General features: G+C 32.6%; 1 protein-coding gene across 3 annotated transcripts; it reads right to left on the bottom strand.

Moving 5' to 3' along the window:
* Positions 1 to 165: 165 nt before the first annotated feature.
* Positions 166 to 27,405, bottom strand: LOC123553954 (uncharacterized). Of its 3 annotated transcripts, none has more exons than XM_045343722.2 (5): positions 27,061 to 27,405; positions 26,257 to 26,274; positions 6,599 to 6,720; positions 6,042 to 6,094; positions 166 to 5,427 (listed from the first exon to the last, which is right to left on the bottom strand). In XM_045343722.2, the coding sequence occupies exons 1-5, from the start codon at positions 27,138 to 27,140 to the stop codon at positions 5,284 to 5,286; spliced, it is 417 nt and encodes a 138-aa protein (XP_045199657.2). In that variant the 5' UTR covers positions 27,141 to 27,405; the 3' UTR covers positions 166 to 5,283. The 3 variants fall into 3 exon arrangements, with proteins under 3 accessions (XP_045199657.2, XP_045199656.2, XP_045199658.2); XM_045343721.2 differs by lacking the exon at positions 26,257 to 26,274 and adding an exon at positions 20,768 to 20,785 and having other exon boundaries at positions 27,061 to 27,400; XM_045343723.2 differs by lacking the exon at positions 26,257 to 26,274 and having other exon boundaries at positions 27,061 to 27,398.

Below are 27,405 nucleotides of genomic sequence, written 5' to 3'. Positions count from 1 at the left end.
CGAATTGAAAATGGATATAATTCAGGCTGGGAGTACTTCCTTTAGGTCCATACAAGGTACCATTCGTATCGGGGTTACATCCGTACCTTTTTATAGGCACTATAGTTTCGTCCCCGGATCATCATGGGATATATTGTATAGTAATATGAACAATAATGACAAAACTGATAATCAACAAAATTTATTTGTTAATAACGGTAAAATAAGACATAACACAATTGTAAGGCACACAAGGCCAAAACCTTTCTAATTCTTATTAATAACTTTCTTTTCTCTCTTTCTATATTTTGCTCATAAGCTTTCAAAATGTTTTGTACATTTAAACTCTTCTTATCAACCATAAGTTCAAAGAAGATGGCATTTTGAGTTCATTTTTTAATGACTTTGGTCTGTTTCCATGTTTTCATAATTTTATATTGGAACAAAACGCATGATTTCACAATATTGTAAGAAATACAGATTAGTCATCTATACGAATGGGAATAACTTCGGCCCTTCCAAATAATGTTTAAGTCAAAGAGCTCGTATTCTGTCAAAACATACCATTTTTCATCTCTGACAAAACAATTAACCCTTTAATATTGTTAATGAGTTCAAATTTTCTCCCTGTTATATAAACGTTTTAAAACAAAAAATATTAGCATCTATAATTCAATATGCACCTATATGGTATGCGAGAAGTGGTTGGAATTTTTATCAAAGTTTTACTTTCCACACATATAAATCTCCAAGATATGTCGAAAATCATTTCTTCATGGTTGTGAGAAATAGGTATTTGCCTGGTTCTCTCGCGAATAGTCAAGCCTTCACTACTTTTCATAATTTTTATGTTCGGTAAAGCCAGTCTTTTCTTCAAAACAAAAAACTTCACAGTGCCACTTTTTCCTCCATAAGATGAAAACTGACTACAGGGTGTAAGCACAATTATAGTGTATGTTGGTCTATAGTATATTCTATAAGTGCACAACTATATAGCATATTTTACAAAAGTTACAGTTCATAAAAAAGATGTAATTTCTGCATAAAATTCGTTTTTCGTGTGTTTATAGTTTATTCCATACTCCATAGTTAAGGTCTGAATGAATCCCTAGAAAGGCTTCAATATGGTAATAAACATGACTTCAAGGCAAGTTTCTGTAACAAACTGACAACGAAGAGAAAAGTATGTTATGCAGTCAAACTTCGCTAACTCGAACTGGGATAATTTCTTACAGCACCCTTCTCTCGAACTCGTCACCAGGTCCCGCAAAAATCCCTGTATAAATCTTTTTTTTTTGATAACTCGAACAACCGATCAATCGAACTAATTTTTTTCTAGTCCCGTCGAGTTCGAGTTAATGAAACTTGACTTACTTTAAATAATTGCACAAAGCGTTATAGATTTTTCTCTTCTTTTTAACAAAGAACAGATATTCAAAGAAAATGATAAAGTGTGTTTCATCTTCTAAAATTTAACTGCTACAGATATACCCAAATTCATCAACTGTTTAGGTCTATAATAAAGATATCAATTCCGATTTTAACAGTTTAATGAATTTATAACACTACAGTATTTTGACACTTTGCTAAAAGATATAGCCGATCAAAGTGTTTTATTTGAATTTTTAAAGTTTACACTATTGGTAAAATAAGTATTCGTGACTTTCGGCTATATTTTGCAAAATACAGATCTAGGAATGGAAATAGGGACTGTCCCGAGATAACTTTCATAATGTTGATTTTGAAGCTAAAATTTATATTTCCATACGTAAAAGTCTTGCCCATAAAACTATGTTTTTTGACAATTTACAATGTTTTTCATGTAACGTTTGCTTTGATACTAAGTAAGATATCATCGATGCTTTTTATCAATCCATTCACAAATGAAGCCAAAATTGAAATGTTAAAACCATTTGGTGTCTTAGACGATTAAAATTTACAACGGAATGATTCTTAACAAGTTATTGTTACCGCCCTTGAAGTTATTTAAAATGATGTATAATATGAATTGTAGTGCGTTATTTTAAAAAAGAGAAGAAGCAAATTAAGGAAAACCCTTGTTACTGAAAAGCTGGGTACGACAATGTCAGACAATGTATTTATCAATGTTTATACATGTAGTCTGAAACATTTTTTAGACTAAAACGAGATAAATATTCAATCTGCCTTACATTTGTTGAAAGGAAATTTATAAAAAAAAAATTTTGTTAATTTGTCTGTAAATCCATTTCAGACTTAAAACGTTGATGAATACGGACTCAGTGCGTTAGCATTTCAGACATGAAACGTTGATGAATACGGACTCAGTGCGTTAGCATTTCAGACATGAAACGTTGATGAATACGAACTCAGTGTGTCAGTACTTCAGACTTAAAACGTTGATAAAGTTAGGTCCAAAAGTATGTACAGATATGCTACTCCATAATATTCAAAATACAACACATAGAAAATAAATTTGTTACTATTTGATACCTATTAAGACGGTAAATCAATATCTTTTAAATACTGAAAGCAGAAGTATCAATGCTTTGTACAACAATTGTTCAAAGTAAACGAATACAAATTGACAAATTGCAAAAATCGAAAACTTTTTAATGTTGTGTCAATAAACATTGTTTATACATCCCACAGGTTTGTTTAATACGACACTATTTGCATAGTTCAAACTAGCCTGCCAGATTATTCAAACTGAACGATGATGTTGTACGAGAAAATTATATTCTAAAGAACTGTCGTCCCGTTTGGAAAGGTATAAAATTACTCTATTCGTTTCATTTTTAAATATATAAGCATTCAACAATTCAAAAAATAAATCTGCACCGAAAAGTAAGAGTCCGTCAGAAATTATAAAAACAAGGGATGAACAATAAGTTTACAAAGTAAAATAAAAAATTAAAATTACAATTTTCTGTAAACGCTGATCTACCAAAAAAAAATTAGATACTCTATGTGGCAGACATTTTCCATCTTATTTATTCCTTTAAAACTGACTAGTTACTATATTGAGGATATTTCAGACAAGCTGTGAGCATAGATATTGCAAAAATGCCCGGCTTAATAAAGTACCAACTGATACTAGTTCATTGTAAATACAGCCCTATTAAAAGTAAATCATTTATTTTTATAGATGATGTTTTACTCAATTAAAAACTGAACGTTCTTCAAATATACATCTTATTTCAAAAGAAAATTACTCCATACACAAATTTACTGTTTTCTGTGATTCCAATTCTAAAAAATGTAGAAGATGTTACAATTAAAGATATATTTCTTTGTAAATATGTAAAAAAAAAGACATATAAATCACATATTAGGCCTTATAATGGGCTTTTGTTAAAGATCCACAACTCAGACGGTTCTATATACAATTTTACGGAATATATGATGCAAAACGTTACATGGCGAAAATATGCAACCGTCTGCAATAGTGACAGTAAACAAATTTATCTAATAAACTTAAAATTAATAAATATTTTAACAAATGGTAATTTGTAATTTGTAATTTTTTTCCTGCCCTCTTTTAATCCGGAATTGACTTTTCTTCTATTTGAAAAATTAGAAGATGGTCCATTTTTAAAGTTTTATGGTGGGAAGGAAAATAGAGCAATCACATACCTAGGACAAATAAGCTCATACCTACAAGTTGAATAAAACAGAAAAAACCATTACCTTAACGACAGATATTTTCAAGACTAGTCATACATATCTGTAAGGCTAGCCATACATATCTTCAAGACATAGGTACACATGCAAAACTAGTTACACGTATCATCAAGAAACAGCTATACAAGTAAAGCTAGACACACATATCTTCAAAGACCTGGCCATACAAATCTGTAAGACTAGTCACAAGTATCATCTAGACATAGGCAAACATATCTGTAACGCTAGCCATACAAAATCAGCACTCCAGAATCTCTATTATTTTTACAATAACAAAAAGGAACAAATTGCATATATCAAATTTATAAAAAAAAAATGACAACAAATATATACGTAACGGTTATTCTAAGCACTCGTCATCTTGCTCACCCAGCTTTTTTGCAGACACTATGGTAAATACTACAAGCCAAGATACCCCAAAAAATTGAGGCTTTTCATTATTCTATTATATAATTTTCCTTTTATATTTTTCTCTTTCATCAACTTTTGAACTAGGATGAGTCTTATCTAAATATTATCATAGCGAAAATTTCTACGCTTATATTCTTATTTAAAGTACAAACGTCACCAAAGTATGTAGGGTGTGCTTGCAGTTCGTTTTAAATTTCCAAACGCTATCTAAGATATTTATGAAAAAAGATCCTTTGGAAATATAGAACACATCCATGCAAAACCATAGCAGACTTTTGTTTGACCAGTCTGTTCATGAAGGGTAATGTAATGTAGAGATAGACCCTAACATTTTCATTGATAGAAATAAAGTCTAGAAATTGATTTCCAAGTCCTTGAAATTAACAAAAATGATTTCACAAATGTGCAATGTATGATAGTTTTGCTAATATCAATAACAGAAATTTTAATATTTAATTCAAAGCTGTGATCCGCAAAGAATGTCAACTCTTGCCTTGGGCTAGTACTTTAAAGCAGAGATATTTATTAGTTTACTTCCCTTGCAATTACACAATAGAGTAGAAAACGAAAACGGTTTAAAGCACAATAATATACATTTTTGCACAACAAAATTGTTTAGGATTTATTAATATGTGTTTGATTTAACCCTGAACCACTGGCTCCTATGATTTTGTCAACTTACTTATGGTAAAAAATAACTTTTAAAAAGCCGATAATAAAATGAAATACCAGTAAGTATTTTATAGTGCAGATAATACAGTTTTGCTTGTATCGAAATGTCACAATAGAAGCACTTTTGTAATACAGAACACCTGGTATGATTAGTAAAGTTGCAATTATATTGATCTCTTTTTCCTATGCCTATGTAATGTGCAGCACCTCTCAGGGTTACCAGGGTTACCAGCACCAGCTGCAGCAGAACTGTCATAAAGTGACATCGAATGTGCCCCATGATTCCAAACGACCAGAACTCTAACAACAGTTACAACAGAATAAAAAGAAATAAACATGAAATGCAAACAAAAATTGTAGAGTAAGTTTAATGTAAATACATTTCACGCTTAATATGTTAAAATAACCATTTTCGTTCAACATATATACTTATCATCATCATTATTTACAACACAAATTGTGATCTGTAATTTAAAGCATATTCTGTTCGTAAAGTTGCTGTTATTCTCAAACATTTGTACAAAATTCCTGGCACGTGTTTTCTTATCGCCACGTTCCCTAATCCGCTTCCGGTACAATACACTCGTTAATAAACAAGGTATGGACCAAACCAGTATGTGGGTTTCCTTGGCAGGCGATTCGCGCCGGGAATGATGCCCCTACCATGAACTCAAATGTAGCTCCAGCGGATGTGACATCTGTCTATAAAAGAAAGACAGACCAATAACAAAGTAATATTGTACGTCATTCGCGACAATAACCGAAATGTTCTGCGGATACCCAAAACCGCCATATAGCCACACATGCCATATAGTATCCCGCACCATTTCGAAAAGAAATAAAATTCGGGTATACCCAGGAAATATCGTTCAGTCCAATTAAAAACAAGCAAAGATTTGGTATTTAAAATATACGTAGAATAATGGTATCGTAGCACTCTTGTAATAACAAATGACATAATACGAGTGGAAAATTTATAATATATCTATATTAACTGGACCAAACACTGTGCACTTTTCATAAATATTTATTGAAAACCCTATATTTTGCCCATTTAACCGTATCTGCCTCTTTAGCACTCATTCGACTCGTACTTTTCCGTTAATATATTTCTAAAAATAAACAATGCGTAGTTACAATCAAGATATAGGTACAGACCACTCGCTGGCTCAAAGCATCAGATCCTTTGATTGGCGAAGGCAAGTCAAGAATCATCATAAACACAAAAAGACAGAATTTCCTCTTTTGCCCAAACATGCTAAGAGAAAATGATTTTATTGTTTGGTATTACGCATAGAAAATACCATAAAACATACCACATTGTAATGGACTTCATCGTCGTTGCAGAATATGTCTACCGTATCTTTATCTGTAATGAAAGTGTAATTGTCAAATAGCTGTTATCTAGGAAATTATATAGCTTTCATGTTATAAATATCTAAAGGTCAGTTTTAATCTATAGGCAGATGCAATTCAAAGGAAAAAAAGGAGTGTAAAATATTGAGGAAATAATTGTACCGTTGTTCTTATACTGAATAAATATTAATAGAAAATTCGGTTCCATATATACCGCTAATATACCACAAGTAGGATAACTATAGTAACGGGATTTTTTTCTCTTCTCTGTCATGTTCTTAGTGTAATGTCAAACACCTGGCAACATATTTTTTTCTATATATATCTTCTTATCTCGTGTTAAAATTAATGGAAATGAATGGAAATTCATATAGTTTACTTAGTACTTTCCAAAAAAGTTATTTTGGAAATATTTATGCTATGAACTTTTCAATATTTATTTATATAAATTTTATTTAGTAAATAGGTATATATTCGAAGAGGGAAATAGCAATGTTAAAGATAAAGGAAATATTACCAGTGGCGAGGTACAGCATAACTGAGTAGTATTCGCCCGCAATCTCAAACGACCACATCTTTGTGAAAGCCTCAAGAGCACTTGCTTCGAGTTCCTGTAGCTCTGCTTCCTTCTTCAACTTTCTAGAAGTATATGAAAAAAAAGCTTTTTTCAAGACGCGAAAAAAAAATTGTATATTTCAAACGTTCTAAATTCTTTCTTCTTATATGTAATAAAATATCAGCAATGTGAATGATTATCTTTGCAGAAATGATGTGATATCAAAATTTAAAAATAAAATGGATCTTCAATAAAGACTTGGTGACCTTAACAAAATTAAGTGTATCACTACGGTATAAACAAATTGATACTTTTCTTTTGTTTTGTAAAATTGCAACAACCCGTGTATAATAATCGATTCTCTACAGGGGCGTTTAAATTACTTCATTAAAGAGAACAAACGTACTTCGCGATAAACATTTATAAGTAATCACGAACATCACTTTGTACGTTAAAACGCAACATGAGAATCCGATAATGAAACATCAAAAGTCACTTAAAGGAATTATATTTTGTCATTTGATGCTGAGTGACGGTTTATTTGTTTTTGTCCATATCTCAAATAGATACACAAACGCGGTAATGTTTCTTGAAAAAGGGCTATACGAAAGAGAACACAACCTAGTAAAATATAGTCAACTAGTTTGACTGAGTCTTTTTATTAGAGGTAATGAAATGTGCAACACCACTCGCGTCCCCATAGCAGGGACTTGAACGGAACTTATTAATAAAACACTGAATTTGTTCCATGATTGCAAAGGAGCAGAAAAATGTAACAACATTGAGTCTGAACGCGGAGATACTATTTACGACCGCAACACGATACTTAAAATAATGCAAGGCTTACCTTGGAAATATGTAAAACAATATATATCAATAGCGTTATGTTCGCATGAGGGCGGGAGCTTCGTTTTTTTCAGTAAACTGATGTTCATGAATTCAAAATGCACCACTTGATATAAACGAAATTTATACTTCAGTGAAATCAAAGAATATACGTTCCATATCAGTAATAATTAATACTAATAACTGAAGGAATGGAACCGCTCTCGATTATTAAAGGAATTTAACCAGTATAAAAAAGCTAGTGGAATGTGATCAATTTACATAATTACAGGAATAGAGTCAGTATCTATAATAAGAGAGCAGGTAAAGCGCTAGAGGAATGGAGCCACTATCAATAACAAGAAAACATAACAATAGGAATTGAACCAGTGAAAAAATCTAGAGGAATGGTACCAGTATAAATAACTAGAGAAATTGAACAAACAGAAGTAAGCAAATTCAATGAAATTATTTCCCCCGCCTGATAGGTTGTTTTGTAAATTTGGGGGCAACATTTTGAAATATATTTAATTTCCAGATGCACACAAGTTATGTACATATGCCTGTGCTATTGTGTTTTGGTTCACTGGCCCAGTTGAGTTTAGTGTGATTATATGAACATACTTAAGTTAACAGAAAATGAGGCAATGACACTAAAGATAGTTAATATATCCAGGCACAAGTTGTATATGCACAACTCCCCTACAATGATCTATACTTGTGCTAAATGTCATCAAAATCTATCAATGGGTTACTTTGTTATGTGGGCGTTTATGAATTTTGAAACAATCATAGGGTAATAAATCTGCAGTTGCTAAAGGAATATTAAAACACGATGTGCCTGCAACACCACACTAGAGCGATCTACGTGTGTGTAAAGTTTCACGAAGATCCATCGATAGGTTGTTTAGGTACAGAAAAAAACCCTATTTTTCCCATATAATTTTACTGGGTCAAGGGTGATAGTACTATATGTGAGCAAAGTCCATGTGTTAATTGATAGATATGTAAGGTTTGGGGATTCTAGCTAAAATATGTTATGAATAATAAACATTTTCAATTACAAACGGACGGACGGGTGAACAACGCCAAATCTATATCCCTTCATTTGGTGGGATACCAATAAGAGGAATGGACCCAGTATAAATCATTAGAGGAATGGAATAAACAATAAATAATATCAATAGTACCAGTGTAACATCTAGAGGGATTGGACAGTATAAATAAATAAAGAAATGGAAGCAGTCTCATAGAAAGCTAAAGGAATGGAACAAATACGACACATAAGTAGAAGAGTGGAACCAGTGTACATAACTCGATGAATGCAACCGGTGTAAAAAAACTGGAGGAAAGGAATCAGTGTAAATACATAGCGGGATGAAACCGGTATAAATACATAAAAGTATGGAGCCATAGCAATAAGTAACTAGATGAATGAAACCATTGTAAATAAACAGAAGAATGATAGCGGTATTAAATAACTAGAAGAATGAACTGGAGGACTGAAAATAGTGTAGTGAGTAACTAGAGACATGAAGCCGGGATAAACAGGCCCAGTCGTGAGAATAGGCATTACAGCGTGATACAAATTGTTATACTTTTTTTCCATGAAAAAAGAAATCAAAACAAATTCACTTTTTATATGTAACATACTAATTCTGGCAAAGACTAAAAGAAGGTAATGGCCGCCGTTTTTATGAAACAAGATACGACAGGACCCATAAAACAAAGAAACATCAAGAAAAACACTAAACTAAACAATTGAAGACATTTTCATTGCCTAATTCAGAGCTAATATAAAAGCAAATGAAAGCTAAGTTAGATATGCAAACGACCAGGATGTAGTTGAGAGAATAATTGTCCTTGCTATTACTCGAGGTTAAAATTTGTCAGTAATGATTGTATGTTAGTTACTACTATCCTTCTGGTTGTACTTCTAGAATCAGACGTAAGATCAATGCTAAGTAATTCCATGGTTTATTGTTTATGGAGGGCTCATTACTATTTGAATTGAATAAGAAATAAAAAAACATACATTTTCAAAATAACTCGGTACTCCGATGGTTTTTATCATTGTAATATAGTCTTACCTGAAATACCTACATTTGTTCTTGATTTATTTTTCTGATCAAATACTTTGATCTGTGATTTTGAGTTTTATTTTTCAATCTTATTTCAATTTTCACATAAAATTTCCTTGTAGGAAGTTTGTATTAAAACATACACTTTTTAAAAGTACAAATTTTGGACAGAATGTATAACACATTAATTGTGGGCAGTACCTATATGCTTATAAATCATAATAATTGCACATATTGGCAAATTAATGAATAAACTTAATTCTGAAGTAATCAAATGTCATAATGTTTTCAATATTTGACTAGTGTAAGATATTGTTGCAACAGAATCCTTTTTTACATCGGAATTAGACATACACGTATACATCGGAACTGGAGAAACACATAAACATCTTAATGTACAATTTATTTGAGGGACATGTTATATTATAATAGAGATAATATCTGAAATAAGAGCATGCCGACTATTAATAACAAAATAAGTCTTTCATTTAAGTATCAATAAAAATGAACAACATAAAAAATAACACACAAAATGGGATTCAAAGGCTGGTTCACAATCATATCTTTACGGTTATCTTAAATAACAAAATATTGTCATACAATCTGTTCTCATTACATGACAAGGCCAGAATATTGTCATCCTGGTCTCTTTATTTCTTTAGAGCTATAAGCGGCCATCATTCCCACAATTAAAGTCTTATTAGGTTAAATATGGAAATATACTGATTAAAGAAGTGTTTTCACAGAGGACTAATTATTCGTCCGTAGTCAAGCACACCGGCTACAACGAGCGACTTGAGACAAATAACTACAAGTAGGCCTGCATTTAATCACTTAATTTATAACATTACAATATTGATATATTGATTGGCGTTCTTATCACTCTGTAGATATTGATACTTGTGTAGATTTCCTATTAATTATAAAAGATATGTTACGGTTTGTCGAGCAATATTTTTCTATTAATTCCATTAATTTGCAAACCACATCAATAAATATTCTTCCAAAGATATGAGAGTATGATCTTCCATAGAATAACATATTTGAGCAGTGCCATGAGAAAACCAACATTGTGGCTTTGCGACCAGCATGGATCCAGACCAGACTGCGCGGATCAAAGCCTATTGGAATTAGAGAAACTGTTAGCGAACAGCATGGATCCTGACCAGACTGCGCGGATGCGCAGGCTGGTCTGGATCCATGCTGGTCGCAAAGCCACTATGTTGGTTTTCTCATGGTGCGGCACATTTTATTAACCAATTATGGGTCATCACTAAAATATGAATTCAGTATTAATGCAACAAAAAATCAACCCTAACAGAACTAAGCCTTGCTTACGATTGTTACATGTACATGTTATATGGAGAAACTGGGACGTTCCCAGTTTCAATATCTATAAAATTCAAGATGATATCCTTCTGGACAAGATTGCTACTAGGAAAAGAAAATAAGATTTCATTTCTGATGTATAAATATATGCTTAACCAAAATGACGTTAGTTTTAAATGGATCTCTAAAATCAAAGAAATTCTGGATTCGGTTGGAAGGTCAGACTTATGGCTTAATCAAGATGTAGCACTAAATAAAAGTACACCAAAAAGAATAAACCAAACTCTTGTCGACCAGTTCAAACAACACTGGCATAGCCAAATGCAGCTTTCAACAAAAGGTCTGTTTTACAATAGCTTTAAACATTGCCATGAATATGAAAATTATTTCAATGTACTAAGTAGGAAAGATTATCTAACGCTTCTTAAATTTCGCACCAGCAACCACAGATTTCCAGTTGAAACAGGCCGTTATGATGGAACCCCATTTCAGGAACGTATATGCCCACTGTGCAGTAATAACTCCGTCGGAAATGAACGACATTATCTACTCAGTTGCGAATTCTTTAGGCAAGAAAGAAATAGATACCTGCGCGATTCGAATATTCAGGATAGCGATCTTTCATTTCGACAAATTATACAGTCAACAGACGCAAATTCGCTAGTGCATCTCTGCTCTTTTCTACGAATTATTATTTCTAAGTTTTGATATTGCCTCCCAGTTGCAGATACGCAAATAACCTTCCTTTTTTCTCAAGTTAGTAACTAAAATACAAAACACTTAAGACAGTAAATATATATGACCTACAAACCTCATAGAGTAAATCCGAGCACGTGTAACCTATCCGTAATTCGCTGTTATTAATCCATATAAGCAAACACTTATTTTTGTCTAAATATAGAATGACAGGTCATTAAAGCCTAATCACATACTCCCACGCTTTACTTTAAATCATTGCGACGTATTATGTAGTTCCTACTGAACTTATATATTTCGTAATCTCCCTTGTGTGTGTGTGTGTGTGTATTACTGTGTTTTTGTCAATTAACTAAACATCTTTTTTTCCATATTTGTTCTTTAGAAGTTGTTATTAAACGTGAGTTTATCATGTATTTGTGTTAAAGGAGTAAATGAGTTCCCCCTCAATACATATATACATGTTTTTGTTAACAATTGATTGCACTCTTTATTTTTTTTTTTTTTTTTTTTTTTTGCAGGTTACTACCGGAACTAGTTTTGGCTTTATTCAAATTTATTTGTATATCCTCATGTAGTATTATATAATACCTTGGGTGAATAAAGTTATCTGTCTGTCTGTCTGTTATAAAAAAAAAAGATAATTACCTAAATATAAAGCATATGGAAATTTAAAACAAACTGCTAAAGAAAAAGTATGCTAATTTTTCATTAAAAATGTTTTTTTTTATGTATTAAGAACTAAAATCCTCATCAATTGCATCCAGTCTAGCCATATATAAAATTGAACCGAGAATGCAGAGCTGCATTTGCAAAAAGAAATAAAAATACTGTGGCCAGTTGAACAATTAGTACATCATTTTAAATAACATGTCTTGTGTTTATGCAGATACCATGCAAAAATATTATTCTCCATCTTTAAGATGAAATTTAATCGTATTACAACTTTAATATAATTTCAAATTACAAAAGTGGTTGATACATTTTTCGGCAAAGAAATCAGTGTGAATTCATATTGTCTAATAATTAATTTATTTTTATTTCAGGAACTCTTTTTCCGGGTCATGAATATCATTGAAAGTAGTCCAGGCACAGTATGTGTATAACCGTATTGTTAAGTTTGAAAAATTAATGAGCGGAAAATTTAACAAGAAATTCTACTCAAGTCAACATTGTAATACTTGTTCCAATGACTGATCTCTTTGTTTCATCAGTTGTATATTGAGTGATGTTTTAACATTCATTTCTCTATGTTGAGCTTCATTGTTTTGATCTAATGATAACATACTTTAGTCCATATCTAATAAATCAGAATCAGATGATATTTCATAAGAACTTGTGTACCATTTCTTTACATCTAGTGGATAGAAAAGCCGTAAAAATGAGTGCATAATCAGATTTCTGGCAAAAATTCAATATTCTCTGACAAAATATTGTATATGAAATATGAAATATTGGTAAGAAATAGTGAAATTATATCTGCTTTAAGAAGGCCATCCTTTGTAAAGCAGAGAACTATACAGATACCGTATGTTATAAATACATTCAATTTTTCAGTTTCTCCCAAAACCAATGTAAAAATATGTGTATGTGACAGTTTGTCATACATTAAGTTTTAATACCTCTTTTTTATTATATTACTAGAACAATTATTGAAGATACTAGAAATAGTCTAGATGTATTGACCTTGGAGCATTATTTCATTAAAATTACAGTCAATGAATTTAATACTAATCTGAAATTGTTCTGTTGTAAGCTATGTTACATATGATTCATTTAATATGTTAAATAAGTTTTTCTTCCTGAAAACTTGACCTTAAGTTCTTTTTATAATAGACACATTGTATTACGATGGAAATGCTATTAAAAATTCAGGTCTGAATAGAGCGGTATTCCACACCAGTGTTTCCATACACACCAATGTATTATACTCGTCGTTCTAATTAATATTCCATTTGATGACAGACAAATTTTATCGGATTAATTCTTTTTAACTTAGTAATCTGAACTTCCTGCAGACGAATGATTAAAATTTGTTCGCATCCTGTACACAATTTTCAAACAATGCAGAAGTTATAGCAGTCATTATATACATTTTAGTCCCATACCGGTGTAACACATCAGCCATTATTACCATGATAATCACGATCGTTTGTAACTGCCTCAGCTTAATTTATTTTGAAAACAATCACAGGATAATATGAATAAAATGATTTTATTTGTGCAGTTCATGCGAAACGCACGACTGAATATGATCGGCACATCTATGAATTGTGCAAATAACATTCTGTCGTTCATTTCAAATGAAATCGGAAGACAATAACTAAATTATTTATATTTACTTTATATTTAGTTTTTTCCATTTGTTTTTTTATGCACATATTTTGTTGTATTTAACATTAGAATCAACTGCTCGGTCATTCAGTTCACTAGACAAAACAAATGCGACGCCATCTTTGAAAAAACCTACAGTTGCACGTTATCACTAATGCAACATTCTTGCATAAAACCCACTTTTTTTCACTGGATCCGCCCATGTATTAACGGGACAAAAATCGTGTGCAAACAAGGCAATCCACGTGCTGTTAATACCCGATTTTTATTTTTGAAATGCTTTCCCAGGGACGTATATGTATTTCTGTGCAGACTGAAAACTGGTATCTCCGTCTTGTTTCTTTCATAAAAACCTTTTCTTTTAGCATGAAAGATGCAATATAAACCATAGAATGTTTTGCTGTATCAGTTACAAACGCCAAATGCACTGCCCCCAACAATGTTCATACTCGCTTCTTCCCTTGTTTACTCCCCTTTTAGAACTCAGTGTCGTTTCAGTTTTTGTAGATAACCGTGAATGTTTAAGAATCGCGTGTAACTTGGGCGATTGTTTGCTTTTAGGAATCATATTTATGTTTTTGGTAAGCATCAGTCGGTACTTTTTTATCTAATTTCTGGAAGAATTTATATAAACAGCTTGAAAGCTTGACACTGCGTTCGTACTCATCTGTACTCCAAATGTGTCCGTACTCAAAATAACTCGAATGTAAAGTTATTATTCTTGAAATTGTTCTCATGTTTACCAAATTTTGAAAATATATGAACAATTATTGGTAATTTCATGTTTGTAATAATGAAAGATAAAAAAATAAACGTTTAAAAATCTTCACTATGTGCTTTTGGTAATGTTGTTGATTTCTGGGCCCTGGTTATTGATATTTAAAACTTGTTTACCGTTACCAAGAACAACAGAATGGTAATTAAAAAGTGTTCCGGAATCGTAAAGTCATCACATATGAAAATAATACATTAAGTCGCCGTTTAATGTCTTTTTTATGCAAGAATAGCGATAACACACGTTTGTTTTGTGTATTAACGTCTGCAGAAACCCTTGGGATATGTTTGTGACCTCGAACTTCGGTCTCAGTCACAAACAATCCCGCGGGCTTCTGCAGACGTTAATACACAAAAACGTGTATTATCCCTACATTGGTGCCTTTATTTCAGCGGTTCAAGAAAGATGAACGTCATAATTTTCAATGGAACGAATAGAGGGAATGTAAATATCACCTTGTGAAAGTCATACATGTATAAGGCTTCGTTAAATTGACGGTCCGTATTTTCCTGGGCTAAAGTCAAAGATGCACAAAAATCTGATCTGATGTCAAGAACTAAAACAAAGGTTATGAAATGTCTACACGTTCGAAAACTGAGATTGGGTCAATTATTACACGAGTAGATAAACTTGATATTTAAAGATAAACAGCTTCTCAGTAGATGACCCATGATTCCTACAAAAACAGACTGGTCCTGCTAACGGACAACATGCACACAAAACATTCTTAATGAAATGAGAAATAAGTAAGTCATATAGTATCGATCTAGCATCAAGCTCAAAAAGGCCTTCCTGAAATCACTTAATTAACAGCAATGTTTTTTTTATTAGAAATTGTTATTGCTTTTTGCCGGGGGTTGCCTATTCATTATTAACGATCTGTATTCCTAATACACACCCGGTTATAAGTCAATCAGTCTAAAAAAGCAACACCATGTTTGCCTTCAATGACCTTTGGTTTATAAGCAAATGATTTTTTCTAACCTCCATTATCCCACACGACACACGTCATTCGTAAAACCATTCATTGCTGCAATGCAATTTTATGAAAAGACTACATATCTGCACCTTTTTCTCATTCTTACCATTGAACATTTATTTATCTACTCTTAAACTAGTAATGAACTTTTAAAGTTCTATTATCCAAAGGTACTCTGCGTCTAGACATAAAGCCGTCCTATCAACTACCCACCATGAGGTGACCGTTTTTTTCTTCTATTTGAAGTGTCACCAAATAACCAACAGCTTTCGTTTTAAATGCTTTTTTAATGCATTCAGAATTTGCCAGTGATCTTGAAAAATGAGAAGGTAATGCTCAAGCCTTTTTTGTAACCAACGGAAGTGGATTGAGCCCGGCTTAGCAATGAAAATGCCTGCGCACGCCGGGAACATCGCTCTTTCTACCTGTATTGCTGAGCCAAGCCAGATTCAATCCACTTTCGTTGGTTGAAGAAATGGCGTGAGAACTATCTTGCCTTTTTCGTAACATCACATTGATAAATAGGAAAATATGCAAATGAGATGAAATATTTGCAGTTATTTCTAAGGTTTTGAAAAGTAATGTATTTTGAGAGTTATTAGACATAATGCTAAAGGAAAGGCAAATATTACTGAGATACTATAAAATATCTTATTTCATTTATTGTGTATAACAGATAATTATTTGTACATTGATTTGATTACTCGCGTTTTCTTTGCAGCTTTCGTTATAAGCACAATATAAAAATCTTGAAGCTTGATCAGGGGTCGTGCGTTCGATCCCCGCTGCATAAAGACTAAACCCTATCATCTGTCACCAGCACTGGTTTTCCCATGAAGCGGACTCGAGAATGTGTTGATAAACTAGAAGCTTTCATTACAATCCAGCTAAGGTAATTGTTTTATAAACTTAATCTAAATGGAAGAATTTTGTCATTTTAGAATTATTTTGATTTAACCATTAGCCTTACAGTAAAAATGTGCAATTTGACGTTATTATACCTTCATAAAGAGTCATTCGAAATATTTAGTAAGAGAGATGAAAGGGTTATTCGTGGGTGTTATATATGAACACAAGGATTCGCGTGCCATATGTCATTTACTTAGCTAATGGAAATTTTATGGTAGTTTATTGAATTGTAGTTCTAATTCTGTAACTGATAAATATCTGTGGTAACGTCAACACTGGAACTAATTGTTTTCTAGTTCAATTGTGACGTATCAGCACTTTTTGCTGTCACGTTTCTGTCGCTGGCTTTTACTCTTCTATACTCAGGTCAATGCTAGTCAGGGTACATCTGGAAGGGGTGGTAACAAGCTCAGAACTTATTGTACATTTAAACAGGACTATATTGTAGAAAGGTATTGTACTATGATAATACCAAAATGTCATAGATCAGCTTTGTCTAAATTTAGAGCTGGGGTTGCTCCACTGCGCATTGAATGTTTGCCTGCTGATAGGAGATTTTGTCCATTTTGTATTAACAATAATTACAGTAACATTGAGAATAAGATCCATGTACTGCTTGAAGAAATACCCTGTTTGAGAGTGCCAGAGTTTCTGCAACTAATTTTATGAGTTTAAGTAATAATGATAAAATGAAATTGCTTTTTACTAATAATAATTTGGTAAGAATTTTACCCAAAACCTGCTTCTTAATTCTACAAAGGATACAATTTTACATGTGTAAATAGTGTCTTCTTGTTTAATATTTATAAATCTTTTTATAATCTTCTATCTTGCCATGTACACTGTATTGTCGACGGTCAGCTCGACTTAGTTGCCACTTTTGGCAGGTCGGTGTATGTGCGTGCGTGTGTGCGTCCATCCGTCCGATGTTGTCCAGAGCCTAACTTTGGCATGCATGGACCAATCTTGTTTATATTTGGCATGAATGTTTATCGTAATGAGAAGAGTGTCAGGGGCAAACCTCATATTCCTGTCTTAAAGGTCAAGGTCGAAGTTTGGTATCAAATGAAGAATGAGTTTGTCCGGAGCATTTCATCTTAATGAATGGTGGGATTTTGATGTAACTGGGCATGAATATTCACCATCATGAGACGGAGTGTCATGCGCAAGAACCAGGACCCTAGGTCTAAAGTCATGGTCACACTTAGAGGTCAAAGGTGAGATATAAGAATAACTTTGTCCAGAGCATTTCTTTTTCATGCACAGAGGGATTTTGATGTAACTTGGCACAATCGTTCACCATCATGAGCAAGAAGCTAGAATTACTTCCCTTTGTTGTTACTATAAATAGCTTATATTGTAACTTTTTTATTACTGGTCGTAGTGAAAAATTAAAGACCACTTTTCTGTAGTTCAACATGCATGTTACATCCAGTTATGAGGTGCATTATGATCTATATCTATTGACAAGGATTTTTGTATGAACTTAAAATGTCCTGTGCAACTCCCAGTCCTTTTGACAGCTGGTGGGCTCGACATGTTGCCCATAAATGAATTTTTATTATTTGTATATGGATGAGACTAAATTTATAATAAAATCTAAAAACGAGAGGTGTGTATTAATCAGTTTATAACAGATCTGATCTATAATAATTGATTTTTTAAATCTAATGTGTAGGCATCTGCCGACTTTTATCCAAATATCTAGCATTTGTTTTGAAAGTCAGGCCACACTAACGCTATTTTATGCACAACCTAGTTCAAACTGCCAATATATCGCAAACACAGTCCTGGTATACTATGTTCCTAAAATGGACGAGTTTTTTAGAAAAAGTCGAGCAGCTAGAAATAGATTTGTGTCAGTAGTGCTCGCTTTGAGTGAGGGATCTATGGCATCATACAAAAAACGACGTGAAAAATGGTACCAGTAGCTCGCTTTCTTGGCGTTTTATGCACTAATAGTAACTGGCACCTTCGTGACAAACAATAGGTGACTGATATTATGAATAAAATGATATTGTAAATTCATAAACTAACACAGTCTTATCAAAACATAGCTTCTTCAGTTGACGTAATACACAATGATATAAAATAAGGGCGTTTATCAGTTGCTTTTCAGACTATTATTCTGTATTGAAATAGCAACTTTATAAGTCATATTGAAATACGCATTTTAAACATCTTTTTATTGAATAATATATCATAAATCAAACTGAGAAGACAAGTTATTATTATCAAAATATGCATTATGCCAAAGGTATTTAGATAACCAATCATTTTTTATTTATTCAGCCATCTTCAAAGACACCTACACCACCACTTGTTATTTCCTAAACTTATAATAAATCACGAATAAAGCTGTTTGAAAGTCACGAGCCACTAAATATTTCATAAAGGGCTATTGAATTACTAAAATGTTAAATCGATGTGCCATAACTCTAGGAAAGTGTTTTAAAAGTTGGCTTTTACAACGATGCTACCATTATAAGTCAGTGAATCTTATATAACTGTAGAGGTTTGTTTTATGTTTTAAAAGCAATGCCTGTCTATTAAGCACATATACCGGTATTGCTAAGCGAAACAACTATCATAAATTAAATCATTTCTGAATAAGTAAATCAGATACGACAGTCCCTTTTCAATATACCTGAGGACTTGTAAAATGTTTGGTCACATATTGCAATTAATCATCCTGTTTGTTCAATTGTCGGTACTATACAGGACTTATATAGCTCTGCAGGCTTTGAACTATTTTAGAGTCACTGGGATTTGAAATAATATTTTATGCTTTAGAACTATCCCTGATCAGGATCTCCCACATATTAACGATTAGAGTTACTATTTGTATTCCAACCGACCGTTTAGCGCGAATGTACCACAGTCTTATAAAGTCTAGAATATACAACATCTAAACTCTAGATACCCACATGTTGACGCACATGATGATTACACTTAATACATTAAAAGAACTAAGTGTTTGACATGTGACATTTTAGTAAAGCGTCGTCTTAATGTAAAGCAAAACTGTTTTGTTTGGGTAAACAAATTATATTAGTAACCTATAGGTAAACAAATTGATAAAACAACAAATAAGCAAGACAATTGCAAATTTTTTATGATAAAAAAACAACAAAAGTACACGCGACAAAACCACATATTTAGCGTTATAGTTTCCTAATGCTAAAAAAATAAACTAGCATGCCAACAGGAAAGTGCATTTATTACCCAGGTCATACCATCATAATAGTGCATCAAGTAATGGTAGAAAATTTGAAAGCTATAACCTTGCTTTTTACATTGCATTATAGTGATAACGAATTTAACAACATGAATAAAACAACAGATTCTAAATAGCAAAACAATTGATAAAGCGATCATTACACGCAAGCATAAGCACGTTCAAGGTTACTCCCTAACATGATGTAAACTGTTCCAGTTCTTCTATAGCTTTTGTCTTCTATAGCTTTTGGTATCTCTGCTATAGGTTTTGGTTTCTCTGTCAATATTTCACTTTGAGAAGGATTCCTTTGGCACAGTTATCTCAGTAAGCAGCAAAGACGTCTCTCTATCAGAGTGCGTGTGTGATCAGTTTAACTTTTTCTTGATTCATGTCTTGAAATGGATACCGTGTAAATTTAATCTAAGAACACAGGTCAGGTCAGCTGACCTCAGTAAATAACTGACGATGTTCTAGATGTGTCGTACACGTCACAGAAGTTTCATATATCAACTTTAGAAGATCAATATTTCTGATATTCTTCTCATGTATTATGGATGTATTCTAACTTTGCGTTTGTTATCTTCAAAAGGAATGGTAAAACCATAAGGGTCAAATTGAAGTCACTTTTAACATTCCCCTCATAAGGTTTCACTTTTTATTTTTAACATGCATTATTGACTGAGGCAAGCAAGGCTTGATTTTGGTACATAAATAACTGAAATTGTGACAAAGATAAAACAAAAAAGCAAACAATATGAAAATTCTGCGATAAGACTAAATCTCATATAAAGCATTAATGTTACTGGCTCTTACCAAGTTTAAGGAAAACTTCATCACGATGTAAATATTATACTCCCGTGCAATTTACAACAGTTCATGCCATAGATATGCAGTTATGAATGATAATGTACCATGATTGTTGAACACTAAACCACATGTTTTACAATAAATGAAAAACGTTACGCATTGACATTTAACTTACAGCAGCCGTCTCACTCTCCTGTGTAAAATAAAAGCATCAAATGATAATATAGTCTCTCCTTATAAGCCAATCAAATTCTCAAACATTAAGGTGGTCGTTAATTTGCCTTTTGTTTTACAAAATTGAAAAAGGTAACTTTATCCTTTTTAACATGGGTAGTTCAAAAGGCCCCCTCCTTGTACGAATGGAACTACTTTACCCTTGTCGTACTTATATTGCAAATTCCATATTTACCTCCTCAGAAATTAGTCTATGCCCACATACTAAAGGATGCATTACAAATTCATGTAATCGCGCATTGAAAACTAATCGGAATTTTGTAGCAACCAGCAAGTGTTCCCGGGTAGCTGTAACTGTGGTCCAACCTGTTTACCACTGCGCCACGGACTCCCTATTTAAACTACTAACTGTACAAATGTCATACATTTTCTTGCATAAATCAAGAAAATGCTACTGAGTAGTGTTTCCCAACAGAACGTCGACTCAAAATTGCTCGTTGACCTGTCTTTTCCTACAAAATGATTTACTTATTTAATTTGTCAGCTCTTTCCTATAAAATGATTTAATTGTGAAACATGACAGCGATTTCCTACAAAATGACTTAATCGTAAAACATGCAAGCGCTTTTCTACAAAATAATTTAATGATGAAAATGCAAGCGCTTACTACCTACAATATGACCAAATCAATAAACATGCAAGTTCCTACAAACTGATTAAATGTGAAACATGCTAGCGCTTTCCTACGAAATATATGAAAGTGTCTACCGATACATTACGGTGCCTACTGACTTATCATACCTACACAAAAAAAAAAACACTTTGTGAAACATGCCACAGATTTTCAATAAAATGACTAAACTGTGATACAGTGCAGTGCCCCCATTCAGACTGACTAAATAAACTGTGACATCAGAGAGTGCTAACTGAAGTATCTAAGTATCTTTTCCTACAAAAAAAAAAAAAAAATAAATCAATAATCTCCAAAAACAAAAAGAGAGAAAATTGTAAAAAAAAAAATAAAAAATAATTATATTCCATAATAAATAGTGAAACACCGCAATACTCTTTCCTAAAGAAGTACAAAGTTGGGAAACATACCATCCTTTTTTATACAAAAACGTGTACATAGTGTAATCTGGCAGTCTTTTCATTCAAAACGGATAAATTGCGAACATGACAGTTCTTTTCTACAAACTGACTAAATTTTGAAACATGACAATGAACTCAACTGTGAAAGAGGGCAATGCATACTTAGTTATTTTATCCTTAAAACGGTCTTATTGAAATACCTGTTTTTGTCCCTATAAAATGGCAGAATTTTGAAATACGACCGTTCTAATTTAGTTGTTTCCTTCAAAAAGACACCGAATTTTTTAAACGTGGTCATTGTATGTTGAATAAGGATGCAGAGATAAATAGATTTGACCCTGCGTGATCACGTGGTTAGTACCAGAGGCCTGGTTAATATGGTATAACAAACAAAACAGCACACCTTCAATATTTATGTCTGATTAACGAAAAATGCTTTCTTACATATTGCAAATGTTAAACTAGGGCAAAGTCTGGATTGCTCAAGTAGTGCATGAACTTAGTTCTGGTGATTAACCCTGGTTTGAAATTAGCTACAATTATTTCAATCTAAATCAGACAAACCGTGTGATTTCAGCAAGATCAGTTTTTATGTCTCCGAAAATGAATTAGATTGAATAATTTAAAATGTTTGTCAGGGCAGAGACATACTCAGAACTTATTATTCAATTATGAACTGGGATAAGCACAATAAGTGCTTACGGGAAAAACACAGAATTTAGATTTATATCTAATCATGCCGTGCATTATCAAAATAATCAGGGGAAATTAAACTTCATTGATTCGGTATCAAAAGGGAGATGAAGAATATGCAATCAATAGATAAGAGAAGATGTAAATTGCCTTGAAATCATACTAATTAAAAAAGTAAACAACTTCTATAAACGCCTGGCTGTGTTTGTCATGTCAGGTTACAAAGATTGGAATAAATTATTTATGGCCTAGCCAGGTACGTTCAATGAAATATTTAAAATGCTACTTTAACAGAACTCATGCGTAAATTCTGTGACAAAGATTTTTTACATTGAAATATTACTGAGTTACTGAAGCATTTCTTTTTCAAATCTTCGTTTGAAATGTAAAATGAATTTAATGCATAAAATTATTTGTCAGACGTTTTGTTTAACAAATGACTGCGGTCAAATAAATTTGTTTAATTTTCAGCTTAGTACCTTTACAAAAGATCTAAACCTTAGAATGGAAGATAATAACTAACCATCTACACCAATGATATTGACAAAAAATCTGGAACATGTCCTTAGAAAGACCGACCTTGATCAAAGATTTGGACAGAGGCCCTTCAAATGACAACTTCGACCAAGTATCTGGACCGTGTCGTTTAAATGAATGAAGTTGACTAAAGATCTTGACCTTGCCTTTAGAAATGACTATGGTGCCTAAAGATCTAGACCGTGTCGACAAAAATTCCTTACCGTGTCCTTAGAATGGACGACGTTGAACAAAGGTCTGGAGTTTGCCTCCAGAATGGACGACGTTGGCCAAAGATCAAGACCATACCCTTAGAATGAATGACGTTGAAAAAAAGATCCAGAATCACGTGTAATGATTCCTTAAAGATAATATATCCAAATTACTACTAATTCTAAGTGCTTTCCTCAAGATACTAGCTGATGTACTGGTCAGTTATGGGGTAAATACTTTTGAGGCCCTTTATGACAGTTTTTTACACGCAATATATTTTTATTATATTTATTGTTATAGATGGAACACAATAGATTGATTTTATCCCATTATGTTATATTTCTATATCAGTGATTGCACGCTTACGATCAAATCTTTAACATTTATTTGAGCATTGTATATAAAGGTATATGTTAGATCACTTTCAGTGATTTGAACTTTTCATTTGTATAACGAAATTGAAATTAACGAGTTTTCACATTGTTTCATTCTTTTAAAAGGAAAGAGCGGTGGTTACAAAAATTGTATGTTAAGGTTCAGTTATTAGAATAACACATTCATCACCTGATACCTAATTCGTGTCACAGGGATGAACAAATGTACAGCCACACTAGGCGGCGGACCTTGGCCCTTAGGATACCGTCCCAATGCTCTATCGACCGAGCTATCCCATAATTTCTCCCCTTCTAGTAATCAATTCATATGCCGTGGCATAAGCACAGCATAACCTACGTTTGCCAAGTTAGCGCTATCTGAATTTGCTTAGTTAGCACAATCTAATATTGCCTAGTTAGCACAGGTTAGCATAATCATAACATATGTTTGCCTGGTTAGTACGATCTTATATGTCATGTAAAAACAATATTAGTTTGCTTATTTAGCACAATCTACGTTTGCCTACTTAGTACAAAGTGTTTGTCTTGTTAGCACACTCTAAATTTGCCAAGTCAGCACAATCATAACATTCATAGACCAAGTGTGCACAGTCATGACCTACACACCTACATATACAAAGTTACAACTATCATGGAAAAACAATGTAAGGTAAAATAATACTTAAGAAATAATTTATAGCAAAAGAGTGCTTTAACACTATTTATGCACGATGGGTGGTTATAATTTCACGAGGGCGCAGCCCGAGTGAAATTATTTGAACGACGTATTACCACCCGAGTGTATAAATAGTGTTAAAGCACGCTTGTGCTATAAATTATTTCGATTCTAATATGCCCTTAATATCAAACACTAGATAAAATATAGAAGCGCTCTTTCTTGGTCGCAACAAAAATTTTGACGTCACCGCACGTAAACGTGACGTTATTCTAGCGTAAAATGATAAAGGCTTTCACTGAAAATAATACGCGCTTTTCATGGATGCGCTTATATTTAGTATTGTTTTTAGAGACGAATCCACATAAAGTCTGAATCAGTTAAGTTTCCAAAAGTAATATTTCAACATTGTCAGCTAGCTGTAACTTTGAAATTACGTCATTGGTTAACCTATATAGATTTGACTTCTGTATATATTATATCATTTTAAGTACTATAACTCTGCCAATATAACACTTGTTTCCTCTTTTGAACAGTCTGGTTGCAAACTACTTCGAATAAAGTGACCAGAATTGAAAGACAGTGATTTGCTCAATACATTTTGAAGTAGTGCTACAAGTTTGGATCGAAATTGTATCTTCTATTTAGAACTAACTTAAACTCTGCTAAAACAGCATGATAAACTATAACAATAAAAAACCGGCCAGTAGAAAGACAGAATCGTGTTTTTGACTGTGTTTTTTGTTTTGCTAGAAAGTTTTGAAATCTGGAAATTCTCATAATGAGAGTCTATTGGGATTGTGAAGTAAAATTGTTAACGGAATCTTAATGGGCAGAAACCTTCTGCAATGAAGGTTTAACTGAAATTTCTTACTGATGAAAATTTGAATACGTCTATCAAAAAGTCGGTTGAAATTTATATGTCCTTTTGACTTATATTTAGATAGTTACTAACGATGAAGTGATATCCATATTTGAATAATTTCAAACGCAAACATTTTGGTATGATATTTGATATAAAGTAGGATTGTTTTGTTGCTAGTTTTATGTGTCAGCATAAAAATTTCCATCATTAATATCATGATTTATGTTTCTAGGCTTTAGTCTAGCTTATCCAAATGACGTCAAAGCTACGACCTTTAGTGTAACAAACGTGCTGTAATACCTCACTAAATTACAAATATATGAAATGATGACGTCACATCAAACATTGTTAAATCTCTAACTTTTTGGCGTGTCATGTTTTCAAACTGTATCGGTCCAAATGCAAATATTTGTTTTTGTGTTATCGAAGTCTTGTATTTAACTCGCAGGTAAAACGGGCAACAAATATGCTCGTTCTTTCTGCATTGGAGTTACTAAAATACCAAGTGTGTCATTGATTTATTGAGAAAATGCCATAAAATTTAAGAACAAAACCTGATCCTAAACTATTCACAAGCTACGCTGCCTGAGTTTCTCATGTAATTTCAACATTATGACGTCATTAACAAGTCCAAGAATCGTTTTTTTTTGTAATCTTTGAGATATTTAATATAACATAAAGAATGTTCATTTAATTAAGTTGAAATACAGTTACAAGCATTATTGAAATGATATTGTATCAGCGTGTAAAACTGAAACTACAAAGGTATACTGGTATCAGCATCTAGAACAATACACGCGCAACACAGGAAATGTAATGCTTTATCTAAAACTGCTGGAATTAACAACGAGATGCTGTCTAATCTGGAAACATACAACCATCTATTAAAGCACAGTAAACTGCAATTCGAAGGGAACAAAGTAAATTATAACACGTTGGTTACTAATACTAGTATATTTGGCTTAGGTCTGGTTGCGTACATTGCTTAAGCATGGGTATTTGCAGCTTTTACTTTACTTAGAATTTGGGAAAATGAAAATAAAATTCTTCCACATTCTTACCCATACACTTTCAGTTGCCTTAAAGCAAATCACTTGTTTACAAAATAATATACAAAATCTGGAATCAAATCAATGTAAGCAATGACATATTACTGACATCTGTAAACAGCAAATAGAACACACAGTGAGTATACATTGCAAAAGCGGCATTCTGAACGGAATGTTTTAAAACAATTTAATCAGATCTGATCTAGACAATTACGAAACCGAAACTTATTGATTAATTAAATAAAGCTTTAAAGGGGCACACCTCTATATTTAAGTCATTTGTTCTCGAAATTTAAGAAGGTATTTCCATTTTTTTGCTTCTTGTATACAAGAAATTTCGATGAATTCTAGGCAGGCGTAATGGGGGTGAAATTTAACTGCATGTTATATAAATTATATGCTCACGAACTATCAACTTAAACAACACCTACTTAAATATTTGTTCGATGTTACTTTTGTGTGGTTTTTATTTAGAAGCATACCCCTTTAAAGTAAAAACAATTCTTATGAAATCATAAACAATAATGTTAACGCAACATAATTTATATTTTATATAACATTGTGATTGCATTACATTCTGTCAGTGAAATATTGAAACATAAAAAAAATACAAAAATATCTTTAATATTTTGATAACAGTTAAACGTGTTAAGTATATTTTTCACTGGTACGGCACTGCAAAATGAGTGAAAAACTTTACACTATTGAGAAACAAACCATAAATTAAAAAAAAAAGAAATATATACGTAATATCATAATATGTTTCACTTGAAAGCCAATGAGATAATGATATATTCTGTATAAAAATCTACTTACTGCTTTTCGGCCCTTTTCTTCAAAGCCCGTGCAATAGCCCTTTGTTTTGAATGACGACAAGAGGTAAGTATAACCGACATTTTAATTACTTAAGTGATTTAATGTTAAGTCCCTGCAACTGGAATTAACCACATTCAATATGTCGTCCTCTCAGTGCGGCTTCTGTCACGAACGTGGCAATTTCTTCTGTATCGGTTTTCAGTCTATAGACTTACTTAGCAAACGTTGTCTCTTAATGAATAATTCCAACCTTCATTGTTCCACCTGACAAACACGGTCTATAGTTAATCGCCTGGCAACCTGTATGCCGCAGATCATCGATTGGACGGGGCTCAAAACTTCCCT

Source organism: Mercenaria mercenaria, chromosome 7, assembly GCF_021730395.1.
Source record: "Mercenaria mercenaria strain notata chromosome 7, MADL_Memer_1, whole genome shotgun sequence".
Classification (NCBI taxonomy): Eukaryota; Metazoa; Mollusca; class Bivalvia; order Venerida; family Veneridae; genus Mercenaria; species Mercenaria mercenaria.
Note: the sequence above shows the minus strand (reverse complement) of the source record. Positions and strands in the feature narration are given on the sequence as shown.